At 42.4% G+C, this 14,457-nt stretch overlaps 1 protein-coding gene across 3 annotated transcripts in view; it reads left to right on the top strand.

Annotated features, from left to right (window-relative positions):
* The window catches only part of TRA2B (transformer 2 beta homolog), a 33,426-nt gene extending 21,592 nt beyond the window's left edge, over positions 1-11,834 (top strand). For 2 of the 3 annotated variants that reach the window (XM_053307394.1, XM_053307393.1), the window contains exons 7-9: positions 5,657-5,725; positions 10,090-10,163; positions 11,297-11,834. In XM_053307394.1, coding sequence (XP_053163369.1) covers positions 5,657-5,725; positions 10,090-10,163; positions 11,297-11,307 — 154 coding nt within the window. In that variant the 3' untranslated portion in view covers positions 11,308-11,834. Of the gene's footprint in view, positions 1-5,656; positions 5,726-10,089; positions 10,172-11,296 lie in introns of those variants that run through there. The other variant, XM_053307395.1, reaches the window with a different exon arrangement.
* The last annotated feature ends 2,623 nt before the right edge of the window (positions 11,835-14,457 follow it).

The following is a 14,457-nucleotide window of genomic DNA, read 5'->3' as shown; positions in this document are numbered from 1 at the left end:
GGGGCCTCCTTGTAGTGGGCGATCAAAGAGCCAAAAGAAAGATAGCATACACAAGATAAGAGATTCTACATATAGGTGCTTATGCCGATGCCAGAAGCTTCCGAGCCAAGATGAAGTGAGCTGGAGTGCTTGGTTGCTAATGAAGAAATAGATATAGTGGGCATAACAGAAACATGGTGGAACAGTGCGAACCAGTGGCACACTGTTATCTCTGATATAAACTCTATAGAAAGGACAGGGAGGGATGCCTTGGAGGTGGAGTAGCATTGTATGTTAAGGAAGGGATAGAATCTAACAAGCTAGAAAACTAGGAGGACCAGAATCCTCCACAGAAACCCTGTGGGTGTCAGTATAATGCTGGAAAGGAAATGTGTTGCTGGGGACGTGCTATTGCCCTCAGTATCAAAATGCTGACAGTGACTTGAGAGTACCACAGAAGCGTGTTCCGGCACTGGGGGGAGTGTGTCCTTAAGGGGGGGTGGTAGTACTCCCCCCCCGCCGCTGCTCTTCCCCCTCCGGCGCTGGTGTTTCTAAAAACGTTCTTGGGGTGGCAGAGTTCCTCCCTGCCGCCCCTGCCCCCGTCGTTGTCTGAAAAGCGTAAAACTAGAAAGAGCTGGCGGTGCGCATGCGCCCTTCGCAGTGCGCGTGTCTGCCACTGGCGTGTGTGTGTGACATGGCGCACGCCAGCGGCGGAGACAAGCGTGCGCGCCGCCAGCTCTTTCTAGTTTTACGCTTTTCAGACAATGGGGGCAGGGACGGCAGGAAGGAACTCTGCTGCCCCAAGAACGTTTTTAGAAACACCAGCGCCGGAGGGGGAAGAGCGGCGGCGGGGGGGTAAGTACTACCACCACCCCCTTAAAGACACACACTGCTGGAACTCCGGACTGGTCCGGAGGCCTTTTCTATGGCCCCGGATCAGTTCCGTGCACACCACTACTTGAGAGTTGCAGAAGGAAATCAGGAAGGTGTCAAGGAGGGGCAGGGCAGTAATAATGGGTGACTTCAATTACCTCCACAAAGACTAGGTAAATTCAGTTAGGTAATGACAGAGAGGTCAAATTTCTAGATGCGCTGAATGACTGTGCCCTAGAACAGTTGGTCTTGGAACCAACTAGAGAGAAGGCGACCTTGGACTTAATCCTGAGTAGCACCCAGGACCTGGTGTGTGATGTCAGTGTCATCGACCCTTTAGGGAACAGTGACCATAGTGCCATCAAATTCAGCATTCATGTGGGGAGAGAATCATCAAGGAAGTCTTAACACAGATACTTTGAATTTCAGAAGAGGAGATTTCTCAGATGAGTATGGTGAAAAGAAAGCTGAAAGGGAAAATCAGGAGAGTCACTTTGCTCCAGAATGCCTGGAGTTTACTCAAAACCATAATACTAGAAGTCCAGTTAGACTGTATACCCAAAAGGAGGAAAGGTACCACTAAGTCCAGGAGGATGCCAGCATGGCTAACAGGTAAAGTCAAGGAAGCAAGACTTCCTTTGAAATTGGAAGGCCAGTCCAAATGAACAGAAAGGAACACAAACTCTGGCAAAAGAACTGCAAGGTGACAATAAGGGAGGCGAAAAGAGAGTTTGAGGAACATTTAGCTAAAAGCATCAAGGGGAATAACAAAAACTTCTTTAAATTTATCAGAAGCAGGAAACCTGCCAGGGGGCAGGTTGGACCATTAGACAATGAGGGAGTGAAAGGGATTATTAAGGATATGGAGGTTACAGAGAAACTAAATGAGCTCTTTGCATCTGTCTTCACGGCAGAGGATACTGAGCATATACCTGTTCTTGAATCTGTCTTTTGGGGGACGGAGGCTAAAGAACTGAGTCAGATAGAAGTGACAAGAGATGATGTTCTAAACTGTCTGGGAAAAATTGAAGGCTAGCAAATCGCCAGGGCCAGATGGCATCCATCCAAGAGTATTTAAAGAACTCAAATGTGAAATTGCCGACCTCCTTGCAAAAATATATAACTTACCCCTGCAATCAGGCTCTGTACCAGAGGTTTGGAAAGTAGCAAATGTAACACAGATTTTCAAAAAGGTATCCTGGGGCAGTCCAGGAAATTACAGGCCGGTTAGCTTAACGTCTGTTCCAGGCAGATTGATTGAAAGCATTCTCCCAAAAAAATTGTGAAGCGCATAGAACAGGCCCTGCTGAGAGAGAACCAGCATAGCTTCTGCAAAGGTAAATCTTGCCTCACAAACCTTTTGGAGTTCTTTGAGAGTGTCAGCAAGTGTGTTGATCGAGGTGATCCAGATGACATAGTATACCTGGACTTCCAAAAAGCTTTTGACAAAGTTCCTCATCAAAGTCTGAGGAAACATAGCAGTCATGAGATAAAGGGACACGTACATGTATGGATTGATAACTGGTTGAGGACAGGAAACAGAGGGGTAGGTATAAATGGAGAGTTTTTACAACGGAGGGAAGTAAGAAGTGGGATCCCCCAGGGATCTGTACTGGGACTGGTGCTTTTTAATTCATAAATAATCTAGAAGTAGGGGTGAGCAGTGAGGTGGCCAGATTTGCAGACGATACCAAACTCTTTCTGGTAGTGAAATCCAAAACGGATAGTTTTGGATTAAACCACCCAGAGAACTTGTGTTTTGGGCAGTATAAAAATGTGATTAATAAATAATAAATAGTGAAGAGCTCCAAAAGGATCTCTCCAAACTAGAGGAGTGGGTGACAAAATGGCAAATGCAGTTCAGTGTTGGCAAGTGTAAAGTGATGCACATTGGGATGAAAAACCTCAACTTCAAGTATATGCTGATGGGATCTGAGCTGTCGGTGACTGGCCAGGAGAGGGATCTTGGGGTCCTTGAAAATGTCGACTCAATGTGTGGCAGCTGTGAAAAAGGCGGAGTAACAGCAGGAGAGATGGCCCTCAACTCCTGCCTGTAGGCTCCCATGGCATTTGGTGAGCCACTGTGTGAAACTGCTGGACTAGATGGGCCTTGGGCCTGATCCAGCAGGTCTGTTCTTATGGAAGTACCTTCTGCTCTTGGAAGAAGAGTTGTGTTGATACAAGGACCCCCTTGCACAGGTGCAAGTTCCGTTCTGTTCCATTTTCTAAATGGGGCACCAGAGGATCTGCCAAAATAGGCACATTCCCATCCTCTTCTGTGGATTTCCTTGATCCCCAGAAGGCTTGGGAGGACAAAGGAGCCTCCTGTGGAGGGAAGGGTCAAGTTTTGCACTTGATTTGTGTGACCTTCCTTCCATTCACACAACTCAAGATATAATTCAGTACTCTTTAAAAGGTGTAAAATGGTAACATTCAGTGCATCAGTTCCCATGGCAATGTAGTACAGTCATTGAATTTCACTGTGCTTGGTAGCATACACAAAATATAACTAGTTTGCTGAAGCTTTTCCTATCTTATTGCTGTCTCAAGCATGAGCTCGTTAGTGTGGTATAAATCCTTTGACACTTTAGGACAGGCTTCCCCAACCTGCGCCCCTCCAGATGTTGCTGAACTACAACTCCCAGCATTCCTAGTCACAATAATTGTGGCTAGGAATGCTGGGAGTTGTAGTTCAGCAACATGTAGTTCAGCAACAGGGGCACGGGTTAGGGAAGTCTGGTTTAGGATAATCTTTACTGTCATTTTGCCCTTTGCTTACTCATTATTTTGCAAATTGTAATGGTTTCAGATAGTACTGGTGAGCTTTTAATTCTTAATTCCCTAATAAAGATAGTCAGCTAATTTTTACCATTTCATTTAACAGCTTCAAGACTGTGGTGCCTGACTCTGTTTGTGGGGGATGGCCTGTTAGAGTTCATTCTTTGTGTCCTTTTGCTTTCTTCCCAGTATGGGTCTATATGTGTTAATGAAGGTCTATTCTGGGGCCTATTCTGCAATAGAAAAAGGTGAAAGCAGACCCCGCAGTGGCACACTGCATTCAAGATGAAAAGGGACAGTTCCTTTGGGCAGCATCCAGACTAGTTAGTCATGGCTACACACTATTCGAAATAAGACTAAGTAATGGCTAACCCATCAAATTAGTGAAGACTAGTCACTAGTAATGAAATCTTGTTCATTTCAGTTGGCTGACTAGCTTAGTCTGAATGCTGCCATGTGTGTGCACGCACGCCATGTGTAGTTGAGTGGAGGGGGCCTGATGGTGTGGTAGCACCTGAAAAGGGACAGTTGGGATTTTGCTGCATATATCAATACTAATGGTGCCCTTTGTATTCTCCTGGGGCCATCTTATACACAGCCTCGTCTTTAGCTTGTATACATAGTGTGGCAATGTATCTTGTGCTTGTTCCCTGCCATGCACAGCCTTTTCATTTGAACCCAAACGTGCATGTGTGAATTCTGAAATACCTAGATCTCTGTTCTGTGATCCACTGTAAGATACGTTATTCATAAGAGCAAGACAGATTCAGTCATACACTTTGTGTGAACATGGAGAGCTTTACACTAGTTTCTCCCTTCTTTAAATTTGACCGAATGTCAGTGTCTTAGAAGCAGAAATCACTACCAACTTCAGCAGTTCAGATTGGGAGGGGGAGAGTTGCACTTTTTTATTCTTGGTCCTTTGTAATTTCTTCTTAACCAGAATAACTAACAGTTGATTGACACTCGGAGCTCAGAAATCAGCCTTTCATCTTGCATCTCAGTAGCTCTAGCTTGTCTTTTTCTTTTTGTATAACATAGTGAGCAGGGCTTTACTTAACTTGACTTTAATATTGAAAAGAATCTCGGCATCTGGCATGTTAACCCAAGAAACTGGCATTATGCCATAAAGTTAACCACCCAGAGAAAAAAGTTTGGGCAGTATAGAAGCTTAATAAATAAATAAACTGCATTACATTTTCTTGTCCTCTGCCTTCCTCACAATACCGGCTGTAGTCAAAATTACACTTTGGGGCTGCTCTTAGAGTTCAGTTTCTGGGAACTGATTTGTTAAAGTGGTACCCACCCCTTCAGTTCACCCACATGGACCTTTGTTGCTGCCAGGCCAACGCTGATTTGAAGAGTGCCAAATTAAACTGATTCAATTTTGCCAAGGCAGCATGGTTGCCTCAACGAGCATGTTCCTTCCCCACACCAGTTTATCCTGAGGGCAAAGGATTGATTTGTTGGACATTGCATTCCTTGTGTGATCTCTGAGTAGGATTGCTTGGAAGAAGAAAGCCTGGGCAATCAAAAATTGTGCAAAGAGTCTGCAAATGGCAGTGAAAAGTGGAGGGGGTCATCCAAAAGGACCCCATCTCAAAAATTCCTTCTTGACATCTTTGTTAAACATAAGTATTGAATGAGTATTCTTAGCCTGTGCTTGAAATTGTCTCTGGATGAGTTGATCTGTCTTGTCACAGGTGTATGAACAATCAGTCAATTGTGGTCACTTTGTGTCCCTTTAAAGCTGAAATTACTTAATTACATAACATAGAAATTAGTACACTAGCAAACTGGAAGGTGATTCCTTCATAACTGTCCCCTGGCAGTTCATCTAAAACTCATAATAGTTTTAGCAACCAGTGTGGTGTTTGAAAGATTGCTTGTTGCTATGCCACTGCTCTTGATGTTTGCTCTTTTCAGTGTGCCTGGTGTCTCTTGCAATGTTCATAATCCTTTATATAAAAAATTTCTACTGTAAAGTTTAAAGTGCAAAAAAGTTCTTCTGCTTATGTCTTCACAGAGGAGGTGGTGGTGGAGGAGGAGGAGGAGGAGGATGGCGAGCTGCCCAAGACAGGGATCAAATGTACAGGTATGCTAGGAGTGGACCCTAGTTTTTTTCAGATAACTGCAAGACAGCCTGCTTAAGTGTATTGTACCTCCAGAGAGCAATAAAGCAGGTAGATGATGGTAAAGTCAAGCCCGTCAGTAAATAACATAGATTCTGGATACACACTTGCCTACAAGTAATTTTATTAAGCCGATCAGAGGCACTGAAGACTTTGATGAAAAGTATGCTGTAAACATATGAATATAGACAATAACCTAAGACTGTTATCATAAGTGTTAACATTATTCAACAAAAACATAGTTTCTAGTCTGAATATATTTTTGTATTGTGTGTGTACAATAACCTCTGGTGACATATGATTGCTACCCAGGATGTAGCCTGATTGAAAATGGCAAGAACTTTGATCAACAATTCACTTAAATCTCCCATTGCACATTTATTTGAAGGTGTTCTTGCAAAATGAATACTACATAGAGCAGTCTTTCTGTTAATTCCCAGAACACCTTTCTGATGTGCTAGTTAAGGGTGATACTTACAGTTGCAGTATGGGTTTTAATGTTTGGGCTTAAAAACAAGCAGATTTATTACTGGTTTTTGTCCTGCTACATCCCCCAAGGAGCTGCAAAGTTAGGTTATTAAGGTAAAGTAAAGGTAAAGTGTGCTGTCAAGTCGATTTCGACTCCTGGTGCCCAGAGAGCCCTTTGGTTTTCTTTGGTAGAATACAGGGTGGGCTTACCGTTGCCTTCTCCCACACAGTATGAGATGATGCCTTTCAGCACCTTCCTATATCGCTGCTGCCCGATATAGTACCAGCAGGGATTTGAACCGGCAACCTTCTGCTTGTTAGTCAAGCATTTCCCCACTGCACCACTTAAGGTACTGGGTTTTAAACTAAGAAACCTCAAAGGCAATTACTGAGGGTACTTTAGCTAGTGTATCCCCAGTACTACTTCACTGATTTCTTCTCGTGGAAGAAGTCAGAGAGACTAGTAATAGTTTGCTGGTTGCAGTGGAACCATTCATAGCAGGGGAACAAAGGGAAGAAGCTGACTGCTTACTACCAGTGTTCCTTTGTAACAGGGATTCCTAGATGTTGACTCCAACTTGCATCATCCCACCACCCAGCTGCATGACCTTTAGCTAGGGATGATGGTAGTCATCAACTTCTGGGATCCCTGTTTACTACCCTCTTCTGGGTTCATGTGTTTTTCTCCATTATACTTGTGCCCTTCCCTGAGGCAGTTGCCTTAAGGAATTTCTGCCCCAATTGAGGACTTCTTTCAAGTCAGCATTCTAGTAATTAATACCACAGCTTTTTCTGCAGCTTCCAGGTGAGTTTTGCCAAACCCAACCAAACTAATTACTCTTCTTTCAGAATCTGAATACAAGAAGTATGAATAATTTTGATAGGGCATGCTTCAACATCTCACCTACTAATCAGAGGTCTGGTAGAGCCAAAGTGAGCTATGCTTTGACAGCGCGATTTCTTTGCATGTAGCAAGTTCAAGGTTCAATCCCTGGTATTTCCAGTTCAAAAGATCTCTGGTAGCAGGGCTGGCAAAGACTTAGGCTTGAGATCTTGGACTCTGGCTGCTTGTCAAAGGAGACTGTACTGGGCTAGATGGACTAATGGCCTGACTTGGTACGTAGCAGCTTCACTTACGCAGTGCAATCTTACTACATTCAGAAGCAAGTTGTATTGTGTTCAGTGGGAGCTTACTACTAGGTAAATGCATAGAGGGTTCAGTCAGTCTTGTAGCATGATTCTATGCATATTTACTGAAAAATAAATCCCATAAAATTTAGTGCTGCTTATTTCCAAATAAGTGTGTGCAAAACAAATCACATTTATACACCTATAGGCAGAATCAAACAAAGTCAAGCTATTTTTAGTCCTATCAGTTTTAGTGGGAGAAATTTTAAGCATGTGCATTTTTTCTGTTGAAATAAAGTGCTTTGCTTTGGCTTTAAAATGCCATTTTTTAAATTCAGTTATTTATTCAAGTTCTGTACTGCGCTTCCAAAAATGGCTCAGGACAGTTTACATCAAATTAAAAATAATTAAAGTCAAAACTGTAAAAACAGGATAAACCCAATTAACAGTTAAAACATTTAAACAGTCAAAAACCATGGAGAACCAGGCTGAACACTTAAAGCAGTTAAAAACAATTCACTGCAAATTAAAAACCCTGGAAGGCCAGGCCAAACAGATAGTTTTTAAGGGCTCTCCTGAAGACCAGCAATGAACTCAGATCACGGATTTCTGCCGAGAGTGCATTCCACAGCCCTTGGGCAGCTACAGAGAAGGCGTGCGTCTGAGTCGCCACCAGACAAACCAGTGGTAACTGGAGATAGACCTCCTCAGATGACCTTAATGTGCGGTGGGGTTCATGTAGAAGATGGTGCTTTCTAAGATAACAGGGACCTAAGCAGTTTAGTGCTTTAAAGGTAATAACCAGCACTGTGTAACTGGTCGAAAACAGGCATAATATGGTATCTCTGAGTTGCCCCAGAGCCCAGTCTGGCTGCCGCATTTTGAGTGAATTGAAGTTTCCGAACTATGTACAAAGACAGCCCTGTGTAGAGTCCATTGCAATAGTTGAGCCTGGAGGTTACCAGCTGGTGTGCCACTGTTTTGAGGTCACCTTCTTCAAGGTATGGGTGCAGCTTTTGAATCACCCGAAGCTGATAGAAAGCACTCCTGGTCCTGGCTTCCACCTGAGATACCAGGGTGAGTCCTACTCCCAAGCTGTGCACCTGCTCCTTCTAATGGAGTGTAACCCCATCCAGCACAGGAAGATCTAACTCATTCTTCAAATCCTGAGCCCCTACAATGAGCAGCTCCGTCATGCTTTGATTCAGCTTCAACTTGTTATCCCTCATCTAGCCCATTACTGTCTATAGGTAGGCATTTAGAGGATGAGTACCACTTCCTGATGATGAAGATGAAAAGGAGAATTATATTTGGGTATCATCAGCATACTGATAGCACCCAGCACCAAATCTCCTGATTGCCTCATCCCAGCGGTTTCATGTAGATATTAAAAAGCATTGGTGACAGAATGGAGCCCTGAGAGATCTCTGTATAACAGCTCCTGTTTTGAGGAACAGCTGTCATGTAACCAAGCTCCACCTTCTGGAATCTACCCGAGAGATAGGAGTGGAGCTACCACAAAGCAGTGCCCCCTATCCCCAACTCCCCCAGGTGATCCAGAAGGATACCATACCAATGCTGAAAAATCCAAAAGAACCATCAGAGTCACATTCCCTCTGTTGATTCTCCTGTAAAGGTCATCCATCAGGCTGATCAAGGCTATCACAATCCCATAGCCAGCTCTAAAGCCAGTTTGAAATGGGTCTAGATAATCAGTTTCCTCCAAAATTCCCCGGGAGCTGGTCGGCCACCACCCTCTCAATCACCTTGCCCAACCAAGGGAGATTGGCCTGTAACTATCCATTGCTAAGGGGTCCAGGGAAGGTTTCTTAAGAGGGTAGGGTGCCTCCTTCAAACAAGGAGGCACCCTACCCTCCCTCGGCTATGCATTTATGATATTAACTAGGCCACCTCCAACAATCTCCCTGCTAGATAGAAGCAGCCAAGTCGGGAAAGGATCCAGAGAACAACTGGTAGGCCACACCGCCCCAAGCAGCCTGTCCACATCATCAGGAGTCACAGATTGAAACTGATCCAACCTAATACTGCAAGAGGGATTGCTGGACACCTCCTTCATGGACCTTGCAGAAATAGTGGAGTCCAAGTCAACCTGAATACAGGAGATTTTGTCTGCAAAGAACCCATTAAAAGGGTCACAGAAGGAGCAGAGATTAAACTCCTCACAACCCGAGAGAGTTCTGCTAAACGCAAACCTTTAGACAGAATGCACACGAACCAAAATCTTGCATGCACTGCTACCGCATAAGCCTTCAAATGGGTCACATGCTGCATCCTGTCAGATTCAAACTGAGTTCTCCTCCACTTGTGTTCTAGTTGCCTACCCAGCCACTTCAGCCCCTGCAACTCCTCAGTATACCAACGGGCTGTTTTTGAAGCAGGTCAGAAGGGATGCTTAGGAGCAATCATGTGGGGGCATTCCAACATGCATACATTGCTCAGATAGTGTTTCCAAAGCTTTTGATAATAGAAGCTTTTTTCTTTTGAATTAAAACTGGAGACACACTTAAGTCAAAGGTAAATGTATTTTTTCACTTATTTTATCTTATTTACATTTTTATCCTGCCTTTATAAGATTTTGTTTGAAGATTTTGTACACAAGTCAAAGGAGACATCTGAAACCGTAAAGATGGATAAATTGTGCTGACTCTTAGATCCAAAGAAAACTTAAGACTTGCTTAAATTGTTATCCTTGTATTAACTTTCTGTGCAGGAGAAGGTCACCATCTCCGTATTACAGCCGAGGGGGCTACAGATCTCGCTCCCGGTCTCGATCATATTCACCACGTAAGTAATAAGATTACTTCTGTATATTTATTACATTTATAAACTGCCCCATCTGGAGGCTCTGGGCAGTGCACAAATTTAAAGAACATAAAAACAAGCATTTAAAACACACTACTTAAAACAATATAAGAACAATTTTAACACACTTTAAAACAAATTAAAATACTTTAAAAAAAAATTAAAACCTTGGAAGGCCAGGCCAAACAAGTAAATCTTTAGGGCTCTCTTAAAGGCCAACAGTGAGCCTAAACTGTGGATATCTGCTGGGAGTGCATTCCATAGGCCAGGAGCAGCTACAGACAAGGCCCAGTTCTGAGTTGCCACCAGAAATACTGGTAGTAACTGGAGATGGACCTCTCCAGATGATCTCAATGTGCGATGGGGATCATAAAGCAGAAGTTGCTCTCTAAGGTAGTCCGGACCCAAACTGTTCAGGGCTTTAAAAAATAATAACCAGCTCTTTGTGTTTTGCCTGGAAACATATCAGCAGCCAGTGCTACTGTTTTTAAAACAGGCATAATATGGTCTCTCCGGGTTGTCCCGGAGACCAGTCTAGCTGCTGTGTTTTGAATTAACTGAAGTTTCCAAACTACATACAAAGGCAGCCTCATGTAGAGTGCATTACAATAGTCAAGCCTGGAAGTTACCAGCTGATGCACCACTGTTTTGAGATCATTCTCTTCAAGGAATGGATGCAGCTATCGAATCAGCCAAAGTTGATGGAAAGCACTCCTGGCCATAGCCGCCTCCTGAGATACCAGGATGAGGCCTGGATCCAATAGCATTCCCAGGCAGCATACCTGTTCCTTCTGGGGGAGTGTAACCCCATCCAGTACAGGAAGAGTTAACTCATCCCTCAGATTGCCAGCATTCTGAAACACTAAGGAAAGGTCTAAGTGTAATACCATCTTATTTTGCTTTTCATAAATGTATCTTATATGTGGGAAAAGACCTTGGTGACAATTGCATTCCATATTGCTCCAGTTTCTGTGTATTGGAGTTCTTCCTTTCCCCTGTACCCCAAAGTGTGTTTGCAAACTTTGCATTACCAGTGCCTGTGGAGTGGGAGGAGATAGAGTTGCATAGATTCATAATTCTAATAGTGGAACTCTTAACTTCTCTTTTATTTGCAGGTCGCTATTGAAGCGTGGAACTGAGGATTTTGTAGCTACAGACAATGCATTGAGATTGCAAATTTGTGGACAATACGTGTCACTTTTGTTTAAGTCTTATAGTGCCTAGTGAATAGGTGACTTTTACACCTTTTATGGAGACTACTTTTGGTGAAGTTTTAAAATGCTGTTTCATTCTGCATATTTGTGTAGTTGGTGCTTTGTTCAGAGTTGTGGTTTGAGAAAAGTATGTCTTCTGCATGTGTGTTAGTCTGAAATTTGAGGAAAGATTTCTATTGTCCAAAGTTGTTCTTCTTTTTTTTTTTTACAGTTTCCAGTGTGTTTTGAAGATCAAAACCTGTGTAATATGCTTTGAAATTGTGGCATAATAAAGTTTTTTTTTAATTACTTTGAAGCCCATATCTCATACTTGGTGAAAGTGTGAGTCAGAAGGAACAAAACTATTTACATATTCAAAGCAATATCCAGAATTATGTGCCCTTAACACTTTCTCCACTACCTTCTGTAATATGAATAAAAAGCTCATATTGTAACTTTTTATTTCTGTAAGTAGATTGATCTTTTTCATATTAGCAGATGTAAGCTGCTTGAACTTATGATAATTGTGCCTGTAAGTTAATATGGTAACTTGGAAAGGAAATTTGCTTGACAAACAGTTCACAAAACAAAAGTGTTTTGGGGTTTTTTAGTTTTTGGAAACTGCTTGCATCCAGGAACCATCAGTGTGCAAGTTTTTGTCTTGAGCAAGGTGCACTTAAACTGTTTTGGCCATACATATTTTTAATTCACCAGTACTTTTTGATTTTGTTAAAAATTGCTTCAAGTTCATCAGTTTTAAGAAGATGCATGAGTGATTCACACACCACTTGCCTGGCAGTCTCATTTAAATCAGCTGGACTATACCAGTGTTGTGTTCTGCACATGCTTGAGTTGGAATCTTGCAGTTTAGGCTGTAACAATGTCTTCATTGCCACTCAAATATACTCAGCTTTATTATAAAAAAACAAAAACGTTCAAAATAGATTAATTGCCATTTCTCACCCATTCATGAAATTACTTTCAGTATACTCAAAATCTAGGGCAGGCCTAGTGCAATTTTCCACTAGTTTTCTTTGGGCAGCAAATCTCTCCCTCCCCCCCATTGTATCATGAGCTGCTTTTAAAAATAATTCTATTACAAAAGTAGTTTGCTATGTGGCATGGGGAACTGCAGTTTGAGAGAAATAAGCCTAAAACTGCCCTGGGCATATGGGATTAGTTGTAGAATTCCTTATAGATCCTGACCCCCCTGTCTAAGGACAAGACTACATAGAAGAGCTGACTTGCACAGACTAAGGACAATGCTGGAAACATCATTCACACTTATATATGTATTTGTAAAAGCCATACTGTTTCTCAACCCCAAAGCGGCATATAATTTTAAATAAAACATTGTAAAAACTACAATACTTGGAGAAAAGGGAAAGTACAAAACAAAATGCATTGTCCCCAAATCATTTAGGGCTTTCATGGTGATACCAGCACTTTAAACTGGGCTTGGAAACAAGTACTGAGCCAATGCAGATAGATCAGCAGCAGAGTTGTATGTGCTGAATAGTTGGTCTTTGTCAGCAGCATTACATACCAGTAGCAGTTTTCAAGTCTTCTTCAGAGACAACTCCAAGTAGATTAAGATGGGGTCAAGATACGTGACAATAGTCAGATCTCTTTTCTCTAGGAAAGCCTGCAGCTGGTACACCACTGGGCAAAGGTGCCCTAAATTACTGCTGCAACCTGAAAATCAGTGCTACAAATGGATTTTTCAGAGGAGAAAAGACTACTTGGATCAGCATTCTTACCAAACGCACTTGTGTTCTTAGATGTAGACACATTGTCTTAATTCAAACCCATTATAGCCCCCAAACACCAGTTAGGATCTACACACTGCTTCCCTGGAATCTGGTAAAAGAGTGTGGCAATACTGTAGTAAGGGGAGAGAGATTGGCTCTTGGATACTTTGTTCATGAGTAGAAAACACTCCCAATTGTATAAAGATATGCTTAGGGTAATATAGAGTTGAACTGATTTCACCATAGAAATGTTGAACTCAGAGAAATGAAGCAGGTATGCAAATAATCACTTTTACCAAGCGAGGGAACATGCAAAAAATGGAACCAGGTGCTGACCTGCAGCAGCTTGATTTACAATTCTTTTTAATTTATGTATATATAATGGGTGTGTGTAGAGAGCAAGTTGATCTTTTCAGTGCACTGTAATTTCCTACCAGCTACATTCCAACATTTCAAGTATGTAGTTATTTCTGACATAGAAAAGGGGGCCGTGAAAAGCATAGCTAAACAAGTATTCCTCATTAATTGGTAGTCCTGTGTATTATATTTGGTGATGTTGCATTAGGCATGCCCCCAATTCTTTATAATAGAGGAACTGTATTCTGGATTAAAGAAAATCTAAAAATGGGATGTGTGAGCTTCACATTTGTTCTAAACCATATAATGAGTTAAAAGCTACAAATCTTAGGGGTTGAGGGTAATTATATACTGAGACATGCAAGATCTGTGCTAATACTTCCTTTGCTGTTTGGGAGCAATACAGCTGCCCTTCAATGGAGGATTAGAACCTACTTCATTAAAACTTAATAGTGTAGTATCTTTCCAGAATTTGAGACTTGTAATTGAAACTGCTTGAATAAGCAGAGGGAGGGGACACCCTCTCCTATTAACCATTGATCAAATGACACACTTAGGGGGAAAGAAAAGGGAATCCTGTGATACCTTTAGACAGATTTATTATGGCATACACTTGTGTGGACTGCAGCCCATTTCCTCAGATACTTGAAATGTATCTTCAGTTAGGTATGGACACACAGTGGCTGATATCCTGACTTTTAAAGCACCTGCTATTCAGTGAGGAAAGTACCAGTGCTTCTCACCACTACTGGCTCAGCTAACCTCCTCTTCAGAATCCACTCTGCCACTCAAACATATGCCCCGTTGGTTGTGCTCCCTTTAAGACATATTTACAGGTGACACAGAGGACTGTGAGCAAAGGGGTGGTTGCTGAAATTCCTCATATGTATACTAGTACCAGTGCAGTGATAGTCCTGAACTCTTCAAGAACATTGGTGCTTCCATTGTCAGGATATCAGCCACTGGGTATGGAAG

The sequence above is a fragment of the Hemicordylus capensis genome, chromosome 3 (genome assembly GCF_027244095.1).
Source record: "Hemicordylus capensis ecotype Gifberg chromosome 3, rHemCap1.1.pri, whole genome shotgun sequence".
NCBI lineage: Eukaryota > Metazoa > Chordata > Lepidosauria > Squamata > Cordylidae > Hemicordylus > Hemicordylus capensis.
This window is presented reverse-complemented; position numbering and strand designations above follow the sequence as displayed.